This window comes from Nothobranchius furzeri, chromosome 19 (genome assembly GCF_043380555.1).
Source record: "Nothobranchius furzeri strain GRZ-AD chromosome 19, NfurGRZ-RIMD1, whole genome shotgun sequence".
Taxonomy (NCBI): Eukaryota; Metazoa; Chordata; class Actinopteri; order Cyprinodontiformes; family Nothobranchiidae; genus Nothobranchius; species Nothobranchius furzeri.
Genome location: NC_091759.1, coordinates 20,744,818 through 20,770,950, shown reverse-complemented (window position 1 = coordinate 20,770,950; position 26,133 = coordinate 20,744,818). Strand labels below are relative to the sequence as shown.

General features: G+C 40.4%; 2 protein-coding genes across 2 annotated transcripts; one reads left to right on the top strand and one right to left on the bottom strand.

Moving 5' to 3' along the window:
• The first annotated feature begins 1,711 nt into the window (after window positions 1-1,711).
• Window positions 1,712-15,672, top strand: susd5 (sushi domain containing 5). Its single transcript, XM_015973925.3, has 5 exons — window positions 1,712-1,962; window positions 5,412-5,589; window positions 7,753-7,862; window positions 11,665-11,853; window positions 12,441-15,672. The coding sequence occupies exons 1-5, from the start codon at window positions 1,875-1,877 to the stop codon at window positions 14,342-14,344; spliced, it is 2,469 nt and encodes an 822-aa protein (XP_015829411.3). The 5' UTR covers window positions 1,712-1,874; the 3' UTR covers window positions 14,345-15,672.
• A 2,412-nt stretch (window positions 15,673-18,084) lies between these two features.
• crtap (cartilage associated protein) lies at window positions 18,085-25,751 on the bottom strand. The gene is made up of 7 exons (XM_015973926.3): window positions 24,954-25,751; window positions 23,737-23,886; window positions 21,535-21,706; window positions 21,332-21,460; window positions 21,110-21,255; window positions 18,901-18,984; window positions 18,085-18,446 (listed from the first exon to the last, which is right to left on the bottom strand). Exons 1-7 carry the CDS (start codon window positions 25,557-25,559, stop codon window positions 18,399-18,401), a joined length of 1,335 nt encoding a protein of 444 aa, XP_015829412.2. The 5' UTR covers window positions 25,560-25,751; the 3' UTR covers window positions 18,085-18,398.
• Between the last annotated feature and the right edge of the window lie 382 nt (window positions 25,752-26,133).

Sequence of the window (26,133 nt, the reverse complement as noted above, 5' to 3'; positions counted from 1 at the left end):
AAATTGTTTATTTAAACAAATATTTTTAATCCTGTACAATTATCTGAAAACCTATGAAACTCTTTCACTTCATATTAAATGAGTCAGTCAGTCATGCACTGAAAAAATATTCAAGAACTTTTTATTTTTTTTATTTATAAGCAATAAAAAAGCACACATGTATTTATGAGGACATGTACATAGACACCACTTAGCTAAATAGCAGCCAGCTTCCAAATCCGTTAAAGGATTATGTATACAACTACAATTTAATAATAATAATAACAATAATTATAATTCAGATAGCAGGACATTTGTTAAAAACATTTTTAATTTTTATTAATTTAGTTATTTAATTTTATTTTTTCATACATAAAAAATAATATATTGTATACTTCATGTACAAATAAAGATGGAGCTGCATGGTGGTGCATTTGGTAGCACTGTTGCGTCACAGTGAGGAAGTCAAAGGTTCAAATCAGTTGCACTGAGTGGAGTTAGGATGTTCTCCCCGTGCGTGTCCGGGTTTTCTACAATAATCCGGGTTCCTCCGGAGCAAAAACATGCACATCAGAGGTGAGTGTGAATGGTTGTACAACTTTGTGTGTCCCTGTGATGGACTGGAGATCTGTCCAGGATGTCTCATGCCTCCCCCCGATGAATGATGGAGGTAGGCACCAGCTCTTCACGACTCTCAAAACGGGTCCAGATAAGCGACAAATAGAGGAAAACATATTGACTGTCTGAAAAAATGCAAGCAATGAAAGTCTTGTAAGATTTTTTTTAAAAGGGACACATAATGCTAAACTCATGCTTTTACACTGCCATGTGGGCCTCTACTGCTTCCATAAACATTCCAAACGTGAAAAAACCCATATATTTGTTTTCTGTCAGCGTACAGTTTCAGGAATTATGAGCCTTAAACAGTCTGTTTCCAAGAGTCCCTGTTTGTGATGTCACAAACGGGGAAATTTCCATCAAACCACCTCTCATCTGGAGAAGAGCCTCTGCTGCTGGAGGAGCTTTCAGCTTATGGCAGCCAGTCAAGGAATAGGTGGGCGTGGCCAGCTCCAGCTTGTTTTCTTAAAGTGACAGAGCCTTGAAATGACTCATTCTGGAAGGTACCAAAACTGTCAAGATTAAAACAGCCAAAACTCACTTCATGTTAGAGGGATTTAGTGCAAAGACCTTCATGAACATGTTTGCTATTGACTATTAGAATTTACTAAAAACAAGTATTATTTCTCTCCTTTAACAGAAAATTAAAACATTATAAAACATGTATAACAATGAAAACATTTTTCAAAATGAAACATTTATTATCCTTTATATTTATTCATTTATTTTTAATCATTAGAACCAATTAGCACAGATTAAATATTCTCATTCAACCTGAGCGCTTCAGCTCTTTCCCTCTGCTTCACATTTTGTTTAGAACTGTTGTCTAAAAGTAGTTAATTTGGTTCTTTAAAATTTTTAGGTGCATTAAATATTTTTTTTACTGCAAACAAAAAGAGTTTTTAAGGTTGCACAAATATGGAAGTGACCTCCTCCACCTCCTCCTACTCCTCCACTTCTTCTGGAGGTCATCTCACCTTCTCGCTCCAGCCGACACCTTCTACCCACTCTGAAGATTTTGCCCCGTGACGTATTTACTCACGGGAACATGCGAGTTTTCACACAAGTGCATCATCTGCTTGTCATTGCGCCTATTTGGGGAAGAGAAGCTGCGCCTCCTTGCTCCGTTTTCCTTTCTATTCTTTTTTATTTCTCCTACAGCATCCTCCTCAGATTGCCTCCGTGACAGAGGCACAGAGAGAACAAGCAGCAGAGACTTGTAGGACATTTGGAAGTTTTTTAATTTGAAAACAAAAACAATAGAAGACGGGACAAAGATGCATAATTATTGGAAAGAAACTGTCCAATCTTTGCTTTTTGCAATCCTGGCGTGTCTCCTTGTGACCCCAGCGGTGAGTGCAGATGGTGAGTAAACACTTTGAAGTTGTTAGTAAAAAAACATCTGAAAAAGCGCTACTCTGGGACTTATTTATGACTTTTATCTGATTTTGATACACTGAAAAAACTGGAAGAGCTCAGTTTGTTCAAGTTACTTAGTCCTTTTATGGAGTTTCTACATGTAGAAACTCCATAAAAGGACTTCTTCACGTAGAAACTACGTAAAAGGACTTCTACACGTAGAAACTACGTAAAATGACTTATACATGTAGAAAGTACGTGAAAGGACTTCTCCTTGTTGAAACTACGTAAATGGACTTCAACATGTAGAAACTACGTAAAATGACTTCTACATGTAGAAACTACGTAAAATGACCTCTACATGTAGAAACTATGTAAAAGGACTTCTGCATGTAGAAACTACATAAAATGACTTCTACATGTAGAAATTACGTAAAAGGACCTCTACATGTAGAAACTACATAAAATGACTTCTACATGTAGAAACGATGTAAAATGACTTCTACATGTAGAAACTATGTAAAATGACTTCTACATGTAGAAACTATGTAAAAGGACTTCTGCATGTAGAAACTACATAAAATGACTTCTACATGTAGAAACTGCGTAAAAGGACCTCGACACGTTGAAACTACGTGGAAGGACTTCTACATATAGAAATTACGTAAAAGGACCTCTACATGTAGAAACTACGTAAAATGACTTCTACATGTAGAAACTACGTAAAATGACTTCTACATGTAGAAACTATGTAAAAGGACTTCTGCATGTAGAAACTACATAAAATGACTTCTACATGTAGAAATTACGTAAAAGGACCTCTACATGTAGAAACTACATAAAATGACTTCTACATGTAGAAACGATGTAAAATGACTTCTACATGTAGAAACTACGTAAAATGACCTCTACATGTAGAAACTATGTAAAAGGACTTCTGCATGTAGAAACTACATAAAATGACTTCTACATGTAGAAACTGCGTAAAAGGACCTCGACACGTTGAAACTACGTGGAAGGACTTCTACATATAGAAACTACGTAAAAGCACTTCTACATATAGAAATTACGTAAAAGGACCTCTACATGTAGAAACTACATAAAATGACTTCTACATGTTGAAACTACGTAAAATGACTTCTGCATGTAGAAACTACGTAAAATGGCTTCTACTTGTAGAAACTACGTAAAAGGACCTCTACATGTAGAAACTACGTAAAATGACTTCTACATGTAGAAACTATGTAAAATGACTTCTACATGTTGAAACTACGTAAAAGGACTTCTACATGTAGAAACTACATTAAACGACTTCTACATGTAGAAACTACGTAAAAGATCTTCTACATGTGAAAACTACGTAAAAGGACTTCTGCATGTAGAAACTACGTAAAATGACTTCTACATGTAGAAACTGCGTAAAGGGACTTCTACATGTAGAAACTACATAAAATGACTTCTACATGTAGAAACTGCGTAAAAGCACTTCTACATATAGAAATTACGTAAAAGGACCTCTACATGTAGAAACTACGTAAAATGACTTCTGCATGTAGAAACTACGTAAAATGGCTTCTACTTGTAGAAACTACGTAAAAGGACCTCTACATGTAGAAACTACATAAAATGACTTCTACATGTTGAAACTACGTAAAATGACTTCTGCATGTAGAAACTACGTAAAATGGCTTCTACTTGTAGAAACTACGTAAAAGGACCTCTACATGTAGAAACTACATAAAATGACTTCTACATGTTGAAACTACGTAAAATGACTTCTGCATGTAGAAACTACGTAAAATGGCTTCTACTTGTAGAAACTACGTAAAAGGACCTCTACATGTAGAAACTATGTAAAATGACTTCTACATGTTGAAACTACGTAAAAGGACTTCTACATGTAGAAACTACATTAAACGACTTCTACATGTAGAAACTACGTAAAAGATCTTCTACATGTGAAAACTACGTAAAAGGACTTCTGCATGTAGAAACTACGTAAAATGACTTCTACATGTAGAAACTGCGTAAAGGGACTTCTACATGTAGAAACTACATAAAATGACTTCTACATGTAGAAACTGCGTAAAGGGACTTCTACATGTAGAAACTACGTAAAAGGACCTCGACACGTTGAAACTACGTGGAAGGACTTCTACATATAGAAACTACGTAAAAGCACTTCTACATGTAGAAATTACGTAAAAGGACCTCTACATGTAGAAACTACATAAAATAACTTCTACATGTAGAAACAATGTAAAATGACTTCTACATGTTGAAACTATGTAAAATGACTTCTACATGTAGAAACTACGTAAAATGGCTTCTACTTGTAGAAACTACGTAAAAGGACCTCTACATGTAGAAACTACGTAAAATGACTTCTACATGTAGAAACTATGTAAAATGACTTCTACATGTTGAAACTATGTAAAATGACTTCTACATGTTGAAACTACGTAAAAGGACTTCTACGTGTAGAAACTACATTAAACGACTTCTACATGTAGAAACTACATTAAATGACTTCTACATGTAGAAACTACATTAAATGACCTCTACATGTAGAAACTACATAAAAGGACTTGAACAAACAGAGCGCTTCCATTTTTTCAGTGTGTGCGCAAACCGTCTGATATCGCACCTGCGGAGGTGCGCAAAACAATTTGGCACCTGGTGCGTTTTATGGTCCTTTTCCCACTAATTTCTGGGGTTTTATTCTGGGAAAAAATAGTCTTGCTTATTAGATAAATACAGGAACACACTTAATAAAAAAAATAAAAACTTCAAAAATTTCAAAAATTCTCAGGTTTTATTGAATAAATGACTCGTTTGAGCCTGAGCTTTGTCTCCACAAACTTTTGAAAATATTTTATGTGTGTAATAATTCCTTAAACGTTTGACCCCAGGTCAGACACTTAATCATTTTAGTTTCTTTAAATGAATCCTGAACTGATTTTGCCTGGACAAAAAAAATCTACTACACTACAAATAATTATAAAAATGTAAAGAAAAGTTAAAATACAAAATTAAACATTATTACTTGTCATTATTATTATTGAATATATATAATTTACACTATTGATATCATATCGTTTTTATTGTAAAAAAAATAAGCCTAAAATAATATATTTTTTAATGTAATAAAAATTTGTCAGAAATATAATATTTTTTTATTTTAAACATTTTTCAAGCAGCTACAATAAAAAGTATTGCTGAATAATTTGCTCCAATTCTTAATGAAAGTAGCCTTTTCTGATATAGTAGTCTTTAAATATTACTTAAATATACTTGTTTTTATTTCTCCTTTGCCATCAAAATTTTTATTCTCTGAAAATGTCCTTCATGAACAAAATTCTTAACATACATTTTTCTCACTTCTGACAAATAACGCTTGAGAAGTGATGTTTACAGCCAAGAAAGGTCATTTTTTTTCTCTGCTCTCTGTGCAGGTCGAGTGTTTGTGTTGGACCAGAGGAATTTGTCTGGACTTCAGGGCTTCAGAGATGCTCAGCAAGCGTGTTCCTCCCAACACGCCCGCCTGGCAGCAGTGGAGGAGCTCCATCACGCCGTGGCCGAGTGCTTCTTCTCCGAGTGCACCCGTGGGTGGCTCCATGGAGGCGCAGTGGGGTGAGAAAAGGAATATTTGTTTTTAAATAATGAGCAGAGGGTCTTGAGATTTCTGGAGATGCCACGTTGTGTGCATGCTCTGATGGAGCTTCTGAGAATGGATGAAAGGAAGTGGCGGCAAGTTTTAACAAGTGCGGTACGGATACAAAGCTGACACACTTGATGAGGGTTTGGGGAGGAAGAGACAGTGAAAGACTCTTCTGTATTCTCTTGGAGGATGAGGGAATTCAGAGCTGGGGTGTTATTTACGCGCCTCATCTCCACGGCGATGTGACACACTGCTTTCATCAACCACAGAGACAGGGACACATTTGATTTAGCTGTGGAGGAAGTCAGGTAGATAATTAACTATTTTACTGGTCATTAAAGAAGGATCTTCAGTTAGTTTGGTCTAGCATCTAAATTTTGATCCAGTTCCAGCCAAGATGATGACTTTTCAGCAGTGGCGGATTTAGCAATTTGGGAGCCGAAGGCAAACACAGATATGGGCCCCCTTACACTAAATTTTCGACAGTCTTATCTTTAATTGGATTTGCAAAACTCCACCCTCTTCTGACACGAGTTATTTTCACTTTTTATTAGCCCTCCTCTTTTTTCCTGTCTTTCTCTCCCGTTGAGTGTTTTCAATATTTGCTCTGCTTTCTTCTTCCTGTCAGTGCTCCTGTGCTTTTGCCTTTCTTTTGTTTTCTTCCATTTTCTATTTTGGTCTGTTTTTCTCACTTGAAACCTTTTCCATTGTCTTTCTTTTTCTGCTTCCTTTTGATGTTTACATAGAAAAATGACGTCACTTTCGGAAGTGAAGATGAAAGCTTTTTTAAGCATGCAGTTTCTTTCTCTTATTGGAGCCACTAGGATAACTCCATTTCATGCTTCATTTTTCACTACCGCTTCGAGTTTGTTACGAACGCTCCCGCCTCTCTTCTTCTTTTTCTGCTTTCTCTTCTTCTTCTTATTTGTGGTCTTGTGGCATTTGGTAAACAACAATTTGGTGCATTACTGCCACCAACTGGATTGGAGTGGAATGACTACCAATCACTTCCTGTTCGTGCATCGGACTTCTCAAAGGAATAGTCAATTGTGGCATTAACAGAGGGGTGCCAACAGTCAGGGCTAGGGGGCCCCCAACATAAGGGGGCCCCAGGCGGCCGCCGACCTGTGCCTGATGGTAAAACCGCCACTGATTTTCAACTGGAACAGGGATTTGTGTAAAGCCTTTGCTTTCTGTCCTCTGGGATTGATAAGCTAATAGCTAGCACTGTCATGACTGGAGTGGTTTTATAAACGTAGAAACAGCTGGAGTCAAAACAAGGAATAAAACTTTCAACAAAATGATCAAAAGAATGAGACAATGACAGAAAGTGCATCTTCGGGGACTCGATATTCCAGGAACCACTAAGTCTTTGAGAGAAATGCAGGAATTACACTGCAAAAACTGATTTCTAAGAAGTAAAATAGTCTAATTTTTAGGCATTTATCTTCGAGAGAATTATTGTTTTTTTTAGTATCAAAAATAAGAAAATGTCTAAAAATTTGACTTTTTTTACTCTTTCAGAAATCAGTTTTTGCAGTGTAATTTCAGATATTATTGGGTCCCAATATTTTAGCATTCAGCTCCAAGAGTAACAGCAAAGGATCTGTGTTAACATGACGCAGGTTCTTGGGGTGTCTCGTAAAACAAGCACCTCTCAGGTTGCCCCTCCCACCGTAGTGTCTCCCCCGTCACGCTTTCGCAAGTCATGCAGAAACTAATAAATCTGAGAGAAGGCTCCTCACCCGGACAAATCTTTCGCCGTTACAAACTGAAACAGATCCAGAGTCACTGATTACATCCAGATTTACCTTCTTCAAGTGATCCTTCTCAGAAATATAGCTTAAATGCATCAAGTGGTTTCTATGGGAACAGGATGTCACATGGAAAGTTTGACTTGGTTTTTGGATGACAAACGATTGAACGCTGCACGGCTAAAAAACAAAGTCCTGTTTCCTTCGAGCTAACATCCCTCGTTTCCTGTTCCAGGTGTTACTGAGGAATGTCTGAGCTGTGATCGGACCACATAATCATGTTCGAACAGCGTTTGAATGAGCAGACAGTGAGAACAGAGCGCTCTGTAGCGTCTGTGTCCTGTTCCATGCATGAATCTATGTGATATTCTGTCCGTTTAGGACCACGGTGTGTAATGCTGAAGGCAGCTCACTGAAAACGGTGAAGGTGAGGGTAGAAAACGCTACAGAAGATGCTGCACACCTGAGAGCCTTCTGCATCAAAGACAAAGGTCAGTAAAGTCGCCAAGACCAAGACGAAGAACAATGAAACTGTATTAATATTATTGTTATAAATTATAGGTGAAGTGGGTTTTATTGTTTTTGTTTTACAGTTTTTTTTATTGCTAAAACCAAAAAGCAAAAATGAGGCACAGTTTTCACAACCTCTACTTCTGTTCCCAGTCGCTTGACTCAGTTTATCACTACTTAAGATTTCCTTATATTAGAACTCTGATTTTCCTCCTTTACACTCTGATGTCAATTTCACGTTACCTTGCTGTCAAAACGCAGCACACAATTTTCAGGTTTACACACACTTCTCACATCAATTCTCAAAGCTTCTATCAACAACACACAAATATTCAAATCTCTAAACTTTTGCGTCTGGTGAGCAATTTGCAGTCAGGGACTGCGGCATAAAAGGAGGCTTGACGCTCGGTTCTGTTTGATGAGCAATGGAGAACAGAGACAATAGAGCGGGAGAGGGGTACGTATGGGAGGAGGAGGATGGAGAAGAGGAGGAGGAGGAGAAAGAGGAGGATGGGGAAGAGGAGGAGGAGAAAGAGGAGGACATCGCCTGTGATGTTGACGAGGCCCTCTGGCCAGACAGAGACCGGAGGCATGATGCCCCATGATGATGCTTGAATGGGAGAGGGGTGGTGGTGGTGGGAGGTTTAAAAACAAAATGTTTTGTTTCAAAGTGTGTGTGATGTCTAATGTTTGTCTGTGAGAGAAGTGGGCATTGTAATAGATTCAGTGTGTTCCATTTCTCTAATTGTGTTTTTAGTTTTGCTCTTCAGTGTTCTTTCCATGCTTGGTAGTGTTCAGCCAAAAGCTGCTTGTATTTATTCAGTGTGTGTGTGTGTGTGTGATGTGAAAGTGTGGCTGTGTGTACCAAATGAAAACACGCGTTTCATTTTGTGAACATGTTACGAGATCTGATGGCAGAGTTGTTTTGCAAAGGGATGCCAGGGTTTAGTCATTTGTGTGTGACGATGATGATGATGATGGTAAATGATGGTTATGATGATGATGACAGTTTTTCTCAATTGTTTACACACATTTTCTGAAAGCATGCCTCATATTCTCAGAAGTCTACACACAAATCCAAAAAAAACACACACAATGGGCAAAACCCCTCAATTAACCTGCAAAATGAAACTTCACATTCAAAACAATGTTTTCTCTCCTCACAACGTTTTCAAATGACACACAATCATATGAATAGACATTTATAAGATCCAGCGAACACTTATGTTCTCAATGTAAAACACTACGATGAATGAAAAACACGTCTTCTCCATTCACCATAATGACTTAAGCCTTTTATGTTTCAGTGTTACACTTACTACAGAAGTATAGACATACGTGTTGTGAAATATTTCAGAATATTGTTTTTACACTCTGAACACACAAATACATGGAGTGGTCACTAATGTGAAGCACAATGATTACAATATTAAAATATGTATAATTTACTGTACACAGTGTTGAGTGTGTGCATCAGTTGCGGGACTCACTTGCACATAGATATGTCGCAATTCTTTGCCTCTTTCTGAGTTTCGTTCTAATGGCGCCCTGTAGACCTGCTTCATCCTGAGATGATCTCTGCGCAAGACACGGTCCAGTGTTGATAGGCTGACCCTATCAATATTTAGAAACATGTTGTTTTCTATTATTTTTCTTTGTATTTGCCGTTATGCCATGGCATTGTTTTCTAGGACCATGTTCATGATTTCAGTTTCCTGTTCAGGAGACAGAAGACGTTCCCGACCTCCTCGTGTTGGTAATCTTTCAGTCCTGCCAAACAAATAGTAAAATAATGTGAATACAAAGTAGGTATACATTTCCTAAATACTGGAAACATACTTTACAGTATTTTTACTGTCCAACAAAACCATCCACAGGCAATACTACTACTGTACTCATTGAATACTGATTGTATTGATATGCAGTACTGCCATTTTCTAGTGAGAGAAGATTTCTTACCTATTCTCATTTCGGATGGTCCGGATGACGGATGCAACAGTGTACCTGCTCAAATTTGGCTGTACTCTTTGCCCAGTCTCCCTCATTGTAAGACCATGGTTGACCACATGATCAACCAAAGTGGCTCGGATCTCATCAGAGATTACGGTCCTTGGTCTTCCTCGTCCTCCTCCTCCTCTTACTCTCACTCCTCTGGTTATGCCTCTGTTTCCAATGTTGGCATCCATTGCTCCAACACAGAAGAGCTCACCTGTTGCCCTTTTATGCTAAAGCTCTGATTGCTGATTGGAAAACTGTGTGACGGGTGTTTGCCCTTGTCAGTGTGCATGTTTGAATAGCAGTGTGCTCCTTGTGAAAACAAGATATTTTCTGCATGACAATTGTGCCAACAGCAGATAATTGTGTGCAGTGTTTTGAGAAAAGTGTGCTTTAGATTTGCAATTTGAGTGCAAAGCAGGAATTGTGCTTGTAGTTTATCAGAACTGGTTAAGGGGGTTGGTGAATTGGTTACATGCTGTGGTCATTTTGTCTCAAGTACCAGAAAATGTGTGTAAACAATTGAGAAAAACTTAGGCCTAGTCCACACGTAGCCGGGGTTTTTTGAAAACGAATATCCGCCCCTCCAAAAACTTGCATCCACACCACCGCGTTTAAAAACAAACTCTGTCCACACGTACCCGGATAAATACGTTGTTAAGGACATGCCAGACCTGTAGGCGGCAGTACTTCCCCCGTTCTTAACCTCATCCTTCGTCTGTGGTCTTCTGCAAGGAGCAGTAATTCCGCTTGCAAAAACAAACGAGCAGAAAGCGCTTGGACAATTGATGGATCGGGTAGTGACAGAGTGCAGGTCTGAAGGCTTCCATGATGCCGGCTAGTGTAAACACAGGTCGCACACGTGATGTCAGCATTTTTTTGTCGCGGAAAGTGATGTTGCGGACCTTAAAACTCCGGTTTTGTCCGTCCACACGCAGACACCCAAAACGGAGAAAACGCAGATCTTCACTTTGGCCGGAGTTTTTAAAAAGATCCGTTTTCGTGTGAAAAAACTCCGTTTTCGTGTGGATGACAGGCCAAAACGTAGAAAAATATCTACGCTTTGGCAGATCCCCGGCTACATGTGGACAGGGCCTTTTTTGTCACGTTCCGCGACAAAAAATGCTGACATCACGTGTGCGACCTGTGTTTACACTAGCCGACAGCATGGATGCCCTCAGAGCTGCGCACGCTTTATCAAGTGTCCAAGCGCTTTTTGCTCGTTTGTTTTTGCAAGCGGAATTACTGCTGCTTGCGGAAGACCACAGACGAAGGACGAGGTTAAGAACGGGGGAAGTACTGCCGCCTACAGGTCTGGCATGTCCTTAACAACGTATTTATCCGGGTACGTGCGGACAGAGTTGTTTTTTTAAACGAGGTGGTGTGGATGCAAGTTTTTGGAGGGGCGGATATTCGTTTTTAAAAAAAACCAGCTACGTGTGGACTAGGCCTAAGATTGTGGTGATACTTTTTGTTTAAACATCTGTATAATTTGAACCTTTTTAAATGTACTCAGTTCTTCGGGTGGATTTCATGCAACACATCTTATTATATCTTCTTTGTAAGTTATTTAGGACAAATGATAATTTCTCATTTACTTTTTTAATGGGTGTAGATGGGAGCTGTGAAGTTAAACGTGATGCACCAGAACCCCTTCGATCACAGTCTAGCTATCATATTTGAACAAATAAACATGCATAAGATCTGTTTCTGTCTCTGGGTCACTGAAAAAGCAAACAAGATCAAATCTAACTTTTAATCCTGTTAAATGCGTTTTCTTTTTGTCAGCGGAGGCATGTGGAGACCCTCCATCCTTTCCCAACGCTCATCTACAGGAGCAGTCTGGCTCTGAGATGGGAGACGAGCTGCTGTACAAGTGCGTGCCCGGTTATGTGATGCCAACTGGACACGCTGCCTTCAGCCTGCTGTGTGACAGCTGTGGGGAGTGGTACGGAGCGGTGCAGATCTGCATCAAAGGTGAAAAGCACGAGAAGCTTGAAGAGCACAGACTTACACTTGTGAGTTCAGATGAAGCTGACACCTCAGTGAGACATGCCATAAGGCGGCCATGTTGACTGAGGCAGAAGACCAGGCCTGTGCGGTCAGGCTCATAGTGTGTCTATTCTGAAGTCGTGGTTTCTTAACTGTCTCAGGATAAATATGCGGGCTTATGAAATGATTTAGGTCCGATAAAGGAAACAATAAATATTTGTTGAATGATAATTTATGACATGAATTTTGATTTTAATATATTTAAAAATCTGTAAACTGATAAAAATGTATAAACATACCAGAGAAGACTCAAAAATCTCAAAGCAACACACCATGCCATGTTCTTAAGGGATTCAAGAACCCAGAACATCTAAAGCCCTGGAGGCCTCACTTGGTTAAGGTTAAGGACCTCTTTTTGATATTTTGGTGTGACATTGCTATTTATTTGCTGATCCGAGACATTTAAGTGACAATAAAAGCAAAAACAAGAAATTTGTGGGGGTGTAAAATACTTCACCTCTAAATTTGAAGGTTCACAAGATTTAAAGATGATTTCTTTTCTATATCTTCAGATGATACTGTTAGCCAAGTAGACTACGAGGACAAATTTGAAGATTCCTACGAACATACGGATCGTAGCCATGAAAGCTCAGAGAAGGATCATGATGAGTTGTACGAGGAGGTGTTCGGAGGTGCGCCACAAGACGGAAAGAGCAGCCTGAAGGAGCAAGAGACAAGATTCAGGTTCAGCGTGGAGGAGAATCAAGACCTGCAGAAGGAACATGAAATGGGAGGAATGGTGATCGATAACAAAAGACTGTTTCAAGGAGGTGCTGACCAAGTTAATAACGAGGAGAAGGGGAGGAGCAAGGTGGTTGGGACTGATGCAGCCGCAACTACAGAGGAGCCTGTCTCACTTCTCTCCCAAAAACATCTTTTCTGGTTCCCCTCTGAAGCCTTCCAGGAGAAGGGACTTTCCTTCTCCACAGACTCTGTTACACAAACAACACAAAGAGTCTCTGGCTCCCAATCCCAGGAGAGCAAAGAAAACGAGAGCCTGGAAAGGCACCGCCTCTCACCCCAACTTGATGTTGATGATCGTGATGATGGGCAAGACAGATTTGAGGATCATGACGACAGTCGCCATGATGAGGACCAGGACGACCCTGATGACCACAACGACCGGGATGATCCTGAAGACCAGCATGACCACGACGACCATGATGACCACGACGACCAAGATGATCTCGATGACCACGACGACCAAGATGATCTCGACGACCATGATGACCATCATACTGATGATCCAGGTGATGTTGATAGTCGCCAAGAAGACGATGACCTTTTGAAGCACAAAGGTCAGCCTCATGATTTCGATAGACGGGATCGTCACAAAGATCGTGATGATCACGATGACCATCATGACATGGGCGAGCATGAAGAAGACAAAGATCGTGTTCACTATGGCACACGGGAGTATGACGATCAAGACAATGCACACGATGAACACCACAGTCACGAAGATCGTGATGATGAAACAGAGGATCAAAGGAACAAAAATGGAGAAGATGTCGATGTATCTGAGGAACATCCAGAAGATGACGACCACGATGATGATGACCATCGTGATACCCACGATGATCTGAAAGACAAATACGATGACAGCTATGATGACTTTGATAGTCACGAAGACGATGATGGTCCCATGCATGCAATCTTTTCTATAGCCAAGGAGGGGTGGCCAAACATCACCCAGAGGGGGACAGGAGGTAAGACCACCAAAGGTCAGACATGGCTGGATGGGTACCCTGTTCAAGATGCGGAAATTAGTGATTCAACAAAAAAGCCTCCAAGATCAGAGGATGGTAAGACAACAGAAAAACCCAACGAGGTGGAAGTCCGAAGACAAGTTCCTCACACCAGCTCATCAGACAAGGTTTATTCTCCCACTATGGCACCTGACCAAGAGGTGGTGAAGAAGGTGAGACCAGGGATCAGGACCCCAGGCACCTCTCACGACCAGTTAGAGCATTCAGACTCTCCCTCATACTCAGACACCTTGGACTACGACACCCAACAGGTAGCCCCCACCCACTCCTGGCTGGACGAACTCACCGAGCACCCGTTCCTCGATCACGGCCCGGCTCCTCCAGCGCACAACAGCGACATCTTCACCGGCGCGATGGGGGAACACGCTGTGCATAACCTGCCCGGTGAGATGGGCGAGGTGGAAGGAGAGATGGGGGAGGCCATGTGCGTGGGAGAACACTGTCCCCCCCACCCGCCGAAATCAGCCAGTCGAGGTCCCACTGTGGCGGCCATAATCGTGGTGATGTGTGCCGTTGCCATGGCAGTCATCTTCGGGGTGTGGTGTTACCGGCGGCAACAGCAGAAGAGTTCGATATATGAGATGAACGAGAAGGGCCCAGCTCAAACTAGACCAGGACAGCAGATAGAGATGCAGCAGAAGGTGTGATGAGGTCAGCGATGAAGGACAGAGACAGTCAGATGAAGATGTGAGGGATGTCACGTCGTCACATCTTGTTGGACACTTCCACATGGAGGGAGGATTACGGATGAATATGGACTTGTTACAGCTCCACGTGGTAGAGTCCACAAAAATACTGTGACACACGAAGACTTGTTACTGAAAATCACGTGAAACCAGAGGACAACAAATCCCTAAACCTGCTGTCCCTCTCTTGTCCCTGACCTTCGGTTTAAACTGTCTCCACATTTAGCTGGACACACCAATGAGCTTTAGTCCCAGAAACTGGAAACAAATCCCAGCAACACAAGACCTACTTTGAAAAGAGACTGAAACTCTGAAGGGTCTTGGACATCTTGGTTTCTGTGTTGCCTTAACTAGATGAGACTAATAATGTTTAACAGACTCCTGGTTAGACAGAAGTGAGCCCAACAAGTCAAGAATACGTTAGACATAGTGTTGCCATGGTACCAGAGAAATAACAAGCTTATAGTTTTTTCTAGATTTGTGACATTCGTGCCTGACAATTTCAGTGAGATTTACTTTTTTTAGAGGGCAAACAGAACTCTGGTGTCATAAATATACGTAATAAAGAGATTTTACATGCAAATACTAATAGGTGTGGTGCTTAGGGTTCTATAATCGAGTTTTCAACCAGCAATTAAAAGGTGACTAAATGCCAGATAAGCATTTAAATACCAAATGTTACATTTTGCACCTGAATGTAAGTTTTTATTGGCTTTGGTGACACATATGCAAGCAAAAATTCCTAATATGGTCATATTTTGTTTTTACCCAACTATAATCCCGTGTCTGTGGGATCATACATTACTCGTTTTTATGCTGATGATCCTTTTTTGTGTTTGGAGCAGAACCAGTTTGAAAAGTCCACTAAGGTTTGTTCATGTTGGCCTAAAGCCTTGAAATTAGATTGAGAAAAAGGGTTTTCAGGGTTCATACAATGGTGAAAAAAGGGAGGTTTTATTTTTAATAATCATTTAAGAAAATTTTATTACTTGCGGAAGAAAAAAGCCCAAAAATTGATGCTTTGCTTTAAATCACAAAAAAAAATGTTATCTCATATTTCTTTGGTCATTAACATAAAACAATTTGATTTTCTCCTAAAACCTTTAATAAATATTAGTGATTGTGTGATATTTTACCTAGAATTAAAAGTCACTTAAATGCTCTACTTAAATCTGATTTTCTTCTTTGTTCTAGTTTGATTCTGTGGTATTTGTCTTTTATTTTTCTATTCTTACATTTTGAACTCTGTAATAAATGTAAATAAACCCAAATGCCTAGAAGAGTTCCAATCCTACTATCAGAGCCTATTATTATAGTTATTAGAGAAATAACTACTTATTACTAATCACTGTTAATAGCCATTTTTAGAACAAACACTTTAGAAAAGTCACTGTTGTTTCCATTGTTAGCTCTTGCTTTTACACACGTAAATATATGCTACATATTACTGTTATTTCAAGTTTAAATCAGAAAACTATAAATATTTTATCAATTTCCAGGCAATTTCCAGACAGACATCAAATGTGCTCAAGTTTGTTTTAATCTGACACTGATAAATTCCATTTTTCTCCTGGTCAGTGAAAGCACCACAGCTGAATTTCCTTTCATATGATTCACTTTAATGTTTTGAGGTATACCACAAAATTATGAATACATTTTTAATTATTGTGTTTTTATGTAAGAAATAATTCCAGCGACACAGAAATATTTATTAACAACATACAGTCAACTTTTTACATACTGTATCTGTGTGTCATTAAAGAGCAAGTCACCCCCTACCAGTCTAACTCCACTCCCACTTCATGTTTGAAAAACGCAACACATTCTGTTGCCTGGCAGACCGAGAGGGCGGAGCTGCTAAGAAATACACACACACAGGCTCACGACAGCATTGTGACATCATAATGTACCAGTTTACATCATAGCATACCTCTTAGCCAATAGCGGTGGCAGATTTAAATTAAAATACAGTGCAGTTTTTACCTGACAACGGCACAACACTGCCAGTTTTAGGCAGAATATGTAAATTTTAACTAAGATGCACTGAAGTGCCAAATTATTGACGACACGAGTCTGCAGCACGATTAGACACTCGTTTATTTAGTTTATCAGCAAAAATAAAAGTTTATTTGGGGGTGACTTGCTCTTTAATCATCTTAAAAAGGCAACAGGTCTTTTTTTATTATTAATTGGTCCATTTTCAGCTAAAATACCAGGGGCCTCATTTATCAAGCTTGCTTACGCACAAAACAGGTTCAGAAAACTGCATAATCAATTTCCCTCTGGGATTACTAAAGTATTTTTGTAAGCAACTTTCCACGCAAACTTTGGGATTTATGAAAGAAAACTTAGCGGAAAAATGTTCGCAACTTTAAGTTGACTAAGGACCTGGATAACGCACATGTTGGACATGGAGAGCACCTGCAGTGCTGCTGCTGAGAAGATAAAATTATGAAATCCTGCAGCATTATCACTTGTACTGCTTCGTTTTCACACAGAGCAAGACCCCCCACACACACGCACATGCAAACACACACACATGTGCGCACACTCACACACATGTGCGCACACAACGCCTGAAGCGTAGAGTATGGAATGCAGAATATCAGCAGGGTGACAGACTGAGACAGAATCTCAAGCGTCTGTGACAGTGGTCACTGTGACCCGATTGATCATCCGCCCTGGTTACTTGGACAGTGGAGATCTCTTGTTTGGCTGACCAGTTAGCGCACGTGGTTTTCACCTGGGAGTCTGGGGATCAAATCCTGATTGGACCATTCTTTTTTATCCGCCACAGATCTCTCAGAAGAACTCACAGCATTGACGGCTTCAGCAACGCTGTGCCACTCCGTGGATTTTCTCTTGTTTTGCAAAAGCACTTCCTTTCATTTCTCCACCTCACCCACAGGTACCTCAATTTCTGCTTCTGTGAAATTGATCTTCCTTGATCTACCTTGATCTACGGTCGCCATGTCATTGGTGGAGCGCTGCAACATCCGGCTTATGTATATGCATGAGATCCACAAGGCACTTTGCATTGGCTATTTATGGCAGTAAGTGGGCGTGGTGAGGGCGGGATGTGACTAAAATGCAGCTGAGAACCTTTCTAGATAGTCTCCGATTTATGAAGCGGAGATTGCGTGCAGCTGTGCGTACTCCATGTTTGATAGATCACAAAACTACTTGGCGTAAGTACATTTTTTTGCTGAGCTTAAGTACGGTTTTAGTAAGGATTCTACGCAATGTTTGATAAATGAGACCCCAGTTTTGTTTTATTTATGCCGACCAGCGATGTGCTGAAATAAAGAAATAAAAACTAATAAATGTGTTTTCTAAGATTCAATAAACGTTTAAAAGCTGCTTTTTGCCTTTTTCTTGAGATTTTTTACTGTTTAACTCGTCTTTTCATTTTTAAAACATTGATGAAGACATGAAGTCAGCAACGAGGAGAGGAGAAATGCTGAGGGGGACAATCTTCTCCAGTGAGGTTTTTTTTAACACCATCATGTGACAAACTGCACAGAGACTCAATGTTCAAACATTTTTCTATCCGAATTCTTTCACTCACATTCTCCTATCGTCTTTCACTCAGTTTTTTGTCTTTGTGTAGAAAACAAAAATTTTCTCATAAAATAATGTTTGTGATTTTTCCTCAATAAAAGCAAAATTATTGAAGTTTGGGAAAAAAATAATCCATCGCATTCAGTGTTTCCTAACTTTTATTGGATGATGCCATTAAAATTTGTGGGGGAAAAAATCCCAATTGTTTTGCATAAAAAAGTTTTTTTCTCAATCTCTTTTATTGCAAATATTTCATAAACGACATGATTCACAGTAGAAAAAATGAGTTCATTAAAACTTTGAGCTGTTCAGATAAACAAAAACTGCAAGAATCAAAATAAAGAGCCTCATTAAAAAAAGCTGCAGGTGAAGAAGCCAAACTCTGAGATCCAAAGATCGTTGAAATCCTAATAAATACAAATGGTTGGATAGTTTAGTCATTTTCAGTGTTTTCCTATTCATCCTCATCCAGGAACTCGTCTATAAACTCCACCACGTCCCCCTGTGAAGATAAAAAGTCCAAAAGGTCTGTTTTTGTTTGAATCAGAAATCCCCCTCTGACACAGTTATCAGTGATTTCCTCATATCCAGCATTATTAACGAGATTAAAGCCTGGAGCAGAGATCCATTTAGCATATACAACACGTAATCCTGGCTTACGCAGCTTTGGCCTGATGAAGCCGACTATCGTGCAGTAAACGCTGACTCCTGCTGCCCTCGCATGTCTGCTGGTGATACAGCAGCCTGATGTGCACAGAGCATGCTGTGCTGCGGAGTGTGTGTCGTGATCAGACTGACTAATCCCAAGATTTTCCCACAGGTTTTGCACAAATTGACCTTCTAGATGCAAACTGTAAGCAGCTTTCATGAGAAGTGAACACATTTATGGTGATAAGTGACGTACTTGTTTTACTTATCTCTATTTTTAAATGCAGAATAACGCAGCACTCACAAACCTCATCATCGCTCGCCAGGCGCTGCTTGGAGAACTCAAACATCTGTAGCTGCATGGTGGTCTGATTGTAGTACCGCACTGCCTCCTGGAGTGTGCGCGCACACACACACACACACACACACACACACACACACACACACACACACACACACACACACACACACACACACACACACACACACAACTTCTTGAGAATATATTTAGATTTTAAAAGCCACAGTGGTTAAACATGGCTGAAAATACTAATATATCCAGATTTTGCCCTGAAACTCAAACAAAAACACATTAATAGACTCAAATGAGAGCAAAACAACTAAATAACAATAAATTTACTGTCATGGTCTGTGTCGGGGTCTCATCTCATGTGTCTCCTTTTGTCCTCCATTTGTTCTCTAGGTGCTCCTTTTGTTGTCCTCTAGCGCCCTCATGTGTCATGTCTGCATCTCTATATGGTGTCTTCTGTTTGTAGACCTTTTTATCATCCCCTCAGGTCCAGTGTTCATTTAGTTATCCTCTGTGCCCCAAGTTGCAGCTCCAGCCTCTTTGTCCCCAGCTGTGTGTGGGTGTGTGTCCATCACCCAGTTCATTTAGTGTGTGTGTGTGTGTGTGTGTGTGTGTGTGTGTGTGTGTGTGTGTGTGTGTGTGTGTGTGTGTGTGTGTGTGTGTGTGTGTGTGTGTGTGTGTGTGTGTCCATTCCCCATTCCTGGTTATATTAGTGCATTTGTGTGTGTGATGGTGTGTGTGTGTGTTAATCCTTACCGCAGCCTTTAGGTTCAGTTTTGTGTTTTAGAGTTTTTTAGGTTTATTTGGCCCTCCACTGTTTCTGTTTGCCCATTTTGACTATTAGGTTCACCTGTCTTCCCTACAGCTCTCACTCCACACACCTGCCGCCATTTTCCCTAATCACTTCTCCCTGTGTATATAAGCTCTGTCTTGTCTGTGTCTGGTGTCGGTTCATTGTTGCATGTTGTCAGCATTGCTCACGCTCTGTATGAACTTTTGTCTCCAGGTTTTTTTTGTGCTCTAAGAAGAGCTTTGGGTGTTCCTGTTCCCCAGGACTTTTTGGACTTTGGCTCGCTGCCTCGGATTACTTTTTGCTCTTTATCCTAAAATAAAATGATTTTTTACTTTGAACCTCCTTCTGCCTCTTGTCACCTGGGTATCTGCATATTTGGGTCCTAACATTCTCACAACCCTGACATTTACACCCGATTTACTATAAGATATTCATTTCTGAATGATATTTACAATTTAAAAGTCAACATTACTCACATTTTAATACATTTGCAGTGGTCTCTAGTAGGAATTAATGCCTTGTAAGTTGTTCTCTGGTGAGAAAGAGCTCTGCTGCGCCAGTTTGAGACGTAGCTTCAGACGGCAGGATTTTGAGTGTTATTTCCTGATATTTGGACATCTCACCTCTGACTGGCTAACAACAACGCAACTCTACCACTGACTCGGTTTGCTCTGGAACGTTGATGTTTTATCTCCACAAATAACAAGTCTGAAAGAGTTCTGCCTTGTTTTGGGGTTGCTAATGCTAATAGTTAGCTTCTGCTAGCTGAGACTTTCTCTGCTGTTTCCTGGACGTTAAACCAACAACAGCCTCCCCCGTCGGGAATCAACAAGGGTGAGTCCATGAATGTTAAGTGACAGGGTGACGTAGATCTGTCAGGATTTTCTAATCCTAGAGTTTCACCGTCTGTTTTCTATCAAAAGCTAATGCAGGACATAGGGGTAGAAGACTGTTTTTGAGCTGACTATTTGCTTCTAATTCATCATTAGCATCGTTAGCTCAACATTAGCCTCTAGCCTTCTTTACGTGATATCAGAGTAAAACAAAAATATGTCGTGGCTCATTCGGGGTACAAGAAATAACTTCTGGGTCACTCCTGTTTACTGTCTTCAGTTTTTAAAACAACTCTGGAGCTTTTTGCCTGCCGGTGTTGATCTACAAATGCTGAATCTCCAGCGTTAGCTCAACGCAGACGGGGCCAACTCACCGAATGTAAACGGTGGCTACGTCCCTCTTTCATTTTTCTTTTTTGGAAGGAGAAAACCTGACAACCCTCCAGCCGGCTGAGAAGGAAATTTTGTTTCAGCATAATCTTTTTTCTAACATGATTGAGACAGACTGTTTTGAGATTATTGCACTGTAGAGCTCTTACTTATTGCACCTTTAAATTAAGATGGGACGCGGTGCTACTTACTGATCTTGGGAGGAAGTCCTCCTCTGTCAGCCCCCACTGCTTCATGTGATACTTGTAATAGGCAACGTTGTTCTTCATGACCTCGTCTTTGGGATCAAACAGCATGTAGCTGGCAGCACACGGCACTGCATTCTTCAGGTCGTTCACTGGAAAGAAGAACAGCTAAATTCAGAGATGTTCACTCCAAATAAGGAAACGCCGATAAAACTGGATGTTACTCACATTTATAATAAGCAAACTGTAGGTAGTGGTACATGGTAGCCACGAACTTCTCAACCACAAAACCCCCGACAACAGGTGTGAGGTCAGTTTCACACCCCACCTTCCTCTCAAGGACCTGAATGTAGTGGTCTAAATAAAACGCAAGACACAACATAAAAACAACATTTAAGGAATTAGCACATTTGTTTCCAGTTAGAACTGACCAGCTATCGAGGGGTAGAAGTCTTTAAAGTCGTTGACGTTCCTCGGGCCTTCAGACGCGGCCAGACACTCATCATAGATCTTGAAGTAGTCCCTCAGAGCCAGTTCCATGTCTGACACCGAGGTACGGAAGTTCTCGCCGTTGTACGCCCTCACTGCACGCACAAACAAGGTCTGCAAATGAAAAACAATTTTAACGGGTGAAGGAGGCTTCAGGAAGCACAGGGTCAACAGCAAGCCCATGAACATCTGAGAAGAAGACGTTTGAAAATGGCCTTGTGCCAAGAAGGGCAGCAAAGAAGCTACGTTTATCCATGAAAAACCATTAGGAGTTTTGAAATGTTAATTTTAAAGAAGCGTGAACGCAGTTTATTTTATTTTCCTTCCGTTCTTCTTCACCAGCAACTTTTCCAATTTTACAAATCCTGCTTGTTTGGCGATGTCGTCAGATTTAATTTGCCACTGTAACAACCAATTAGCATGAGTTGATCACAAGTTCTACCCAGCAACTATCGGGCATATTACCACTATATACTCTTTCGGCCTGGAGAAACGGAGACATGTGCATGCTGAAAAGGTGCGGTAAAGTTCTGATGGTGAAAATTGGCCCAAAGATGCTGCGTGGGATTGTGATGGTGTTTAGCAGAGAAGCAACGTAGATGTTTTGGTTGCTTTGACACGGAGTAGAAAGTGTAGAAAAATATTTATATTGAATGGAATATCAGTAAATATCAGTTATCGGGGAATAACAGCAGTATTAATATCGGATATTGAGATTGGTTTGAATTTTCCCATCGGTACATCCCTATCCTGGATCATTTATGCTGAGGGGTTGCTTCTGAGCTAAAAGAGTGGAAAAAGGGTTACTAAACTATGTGGCTGACTGAAGAAGCTGAGGTGAAATCCTCAATATATCATGATGTTGATTTGAGGCCATGTCGCCCAGCCCTATGATATATTGAGGATTTCACCTCATTAACGATAAATGGACGATAACTACGGGTATGCACAGAAACAAAAGTTGTCCACTAGGTGGGGCTGTCACGTATTACGTAGAGTCACATTTCTACGTGACTCAAGGGGTGTTTCTCAATGCCAAGGAACCTCGCCTTGATGTCTTGGCCCCGCCCCGGTTGCCTAGGATATACGTCATCGGGAGCCGCCAAGACGTGTTCCAATGTTCATGTTCTACCGAGGCGTGTGTTCTCCGTTTGTTAGCCGTTTAGCTAGCTGAGCGAGGATAAATGGAAGGTGTCTTGTAGCCTAGCCTTGGTCAAAAATTACCCACAATACACTGCGGTATTATCAAAAGGACGGCGGATCAGAAGCTGGCAGCTACTTCAGGGACAATTTTCAAGTTTAAAGGTAAGTCAACTAATTTAAAATGTTTTTTTTAGATCCAAAGAAGTTATCTATGGTTGGTTAGTTGCTTAGTATTTGCAGCTTCGGTGGCTAGCGGGTGGTAACTCACTTATATTTTTAATTTAATTAACATATACACAATTTAAAAAGTAAAAGTCTCATCATATATTTATATTGAAACTAATACAGCCGTGGAGGCCGCGGTCACGTGATACAAGTCTGTTCCATTTAACAGTTTTCTTTGACCAAGGAAGGACAGTGTCCCCTCGTAAGCGAGGCGCCTGACCTCGCAAGACATCGCCTCACAAGGCCAGGCGCCTTGACACTGAGAAACACCCAAGGTGGTACAGCCTCTTAAAGGGACACGAACGCTGCCCACCTACACACATCTTTTCTTTCTTTGTTTATCATCAAATTTATTGACACGAGAAAAATTGTCTCGATAAGAGTCAGAAATTTCGATAACGATAAATTTTCGATTTATTGCCCAGCCCTAATAGAAACATCCCCAAGAAAAAGGTCAGAAAACTCTGGTCTTGGTATTTGCTCATGCTGTGATAGAATTGATTTAAACCTCAATTTCAGATTATTATTTTATTTCTTTGGGTTTTATCTTTAAAATTTATCTTAGCACCAAATCCTGGAAATAACTTAATAGTTTACAAAATCTAACTAATGAATAAAAGCTGGGATTTAAGAGGATGTATGTTATTGTAATTGGACAGAAGCACACAGTGAAAAGGATGTTTTAATCACTTTAAAATATATAAAAAATAAGTCTCTCTATGCTAAATGCACAAATTGAGAAGTCACTGTGCCTTTGTCCATGTGTGTTTGTGTACCTCATAGGATTTAGTCTCCAGGTCTTTGAGGTGATCTTCTGCTCCAGGTAGACTCTTGTAATAGGCCATATTCCTCTGCATCATGTCATCATCTGGATGTTTGAGCAGGAAGGTGTGTGCAGCGGACACTGCCTTCGCCAAGTTGTTAGACTGAGACACAACAAAAACAGCACATCGTTTTTACACGCAGTGATGTCAGAATAAAAGCATGATCTCAGTGAAATTAACAAAACTATATCCTTACATGAATATTCCAATCGATAATATTTTGACAAGGCTCAATAAAATTACACACTCTGATAAAACCTGCCTCTTTCGTGGTGATAAGACAACTAATTGATTTTTCTTTAAAACTATTATTTAATTGTTTCATATATATTTTACTCTATAAACATCTTTATTTAGGTTCATTCCATTTCTAGTACTTCTTAATGCTTACGTAAGTTTTGACGACGCGTTTCACAAGCTCAGCAGCGCATCCCTTCCCACCAGGAGTGTTTCGGATACGAAAGCGTTACAGTGATCCCTCGCTACTTCGCGGTTCGTTTATCGCAGATTCACGACTTCGCGGATTTTTTCTTTGGAGCCTTATTCAAGGGAAATTCGCCGATTCGTGGTATTTTTCTATGCGAAATATCAAGAAATTCCTGTTTTTTTCATCAATTTCATCATAAAATGCACTTTTTGTAATAAAACTATGAAAAAAAACAAGTAAAAAATTTTAACTTCTTTCATGGTGAGTACAGTAACAATCTTTATCTTTTTATATACTTTAATATTCTAACATTTTAATATTAGTGCCTGTTTTAGATAAAGTGTTCTGTACATTAAAGGGTGGTTTGTTAACAGTACTATGTAAAGGGAGGGTTTTAAAAGTCTGAATACTGAATACGTACCTGTTAAATAAATACTGTAAATATGGTGTCCCTACTTCGCGGATTTTCATCTATCGCGAACAAGTCTGGAACGCATCTACCGCGATAAACGAGGCATCACTGTACATGCAGCTGGTCTGAGCTTTCTACCAGGGTAGCACTGGCCCACCCTGGACCCTCCCCTAGGACTGCCCCTGACTTTTTGATAATTTAATAAAAAATCTTCTTAAAATGTTTGTTTGCAAACCAACTTTTGAATTAGTTAATCCATTTTGTAAATAAATCATTAAAAACCCGTTTGCTTTGACTTTGGGTGACTCATGAACATATTTGACTTCTTACTTTGAAGTATGCATACTGGAGGTATCTGTAGGGCTCCCTCCTCTCAAACTCGTCTAAGGTGTCCCTGCTGGGCATGGTCTGTCTGAAAGCGGGCAGCCCCTGCTTGCAGCGTTTCAGGCACTGCGCCCTCTTAATCACGTTCCCAAACGCCCGCAACTCCGGAAACTCCGCAAACTTCTCCTCATCGTCCAGCCGCACGGAGCTGCAGTTCAGGTTGCAGAAGGCCTCGCTGTCCCGCAGCAGCCGGTAGAGGCGCAGAGACACCTCCATGTACTCCACCGTCTCCGGCCACTTCTCTCCGGTGTACTGGTCCAGCGCGTACTTGTAGGCGGACTCCAGAGGCATCAGCTCGTGTCTGGGGAAACTCCTGAAGCTGTACTTCTCATACTGCGAGTTCACCGCCGAGAGGAGAAAAAACACGATCAAACATAAAGAGACGACGTGAGAAGAATAAGTGGAGGGTGCCATTTTTAAAAGAAAAAAAGTGATGGAGGCAGAGAATGATGCCAAGTTCCACCACGTATCCGGGTAGAGGCCGATCCCTCCTCGGGCGCAGCGTCGCAGTGGAAAAGGGGGCTGCTGGAGCTCCTCCCTCTGAATCAACATACTTCTTCTCTGAAAAATCCTCAAAACAACTCTTAATACTAAAATGACTCATTTTAATCTTTAGCACGATGCTGCAGCGTGGCAATATCTATTGCATGTACTACATATGCATAAACCCAAACACATTGTTTCTTGAATCCAGCTGTTTTCTGCACTTTGAACTGGGCTTAACCTGTTAATTAAACCCCTGGTGAGACTGTCCCTCCCACTCCCACTGCCACGTAGGAACATTCCTGCACAGTTTGCCCTCTAAAGGCGCGAGTTTCACCCAAAACACAACATTTATGACTAAATCCCAAATGAATCCAAATTTATTGCATACATCTCACGGAGCTACGTGGTGTGGTGAGATAGATTATGTATCTATTCATGTGGCTACAGGTTACAGGGTGTGTTTGTGCAAAGACCCCACGTTACCACCACGTTGACGTGTCTTGGGAAGCTGCACTGCGCAAGCGCAATACGTGGTTCCAAAACTAGCCCATTCAATCGCACGCGCATCAAGTTAGCATAAACAGACTAGCAAAACACAGGAAGTTTTTGTTACGTTTTAAAAATAAAAGCGCCGTTTTGC

Coding starts and splice junctions, on each gene's coding strand:
- susd5 (XM_015973925.3), top strand. CDS start 1,875: ATGCATAATTATTGGAAAGAAACTGTCCAATCTTTGCTTTTTGCAATC. Junction 1,963..5,411: donor CCCAGCGGTGAGTGCAGATG/GTGAGTAAACAC, acceptor CTCTCTGTGCAG/GTCGAGTGTTTGTGTTGGAC. Junction 7,863..11,664: donor CTTCTGCATCAAAGACAAAG/GTCAGTAAAGTC, acceptor TCTTTTTGTCAG/CGGAGGCATGTGGAGACCCT.
- crtap (XM_015973926.3), bottom strand. CDS start 25,559: ATGTTGATTCAGAGGGAGGAGCTCCAGCAGCCCCCTTTTCCACTGCGA. Junction 21,707..23,736: donor TGGAGACTAAATCCTATGAG/GTACACAAACAC, acceptor TTTCATTTGCAG/ACCTTGTTTGTGCGTGCAGT. Junction 21,256..21,331: donor ACAGTTTGCTTATTATAAAT/GTGAGTAACATC, acceptor TCTTCTTTCCAG/TGAACGACCTGAAGAATGCA.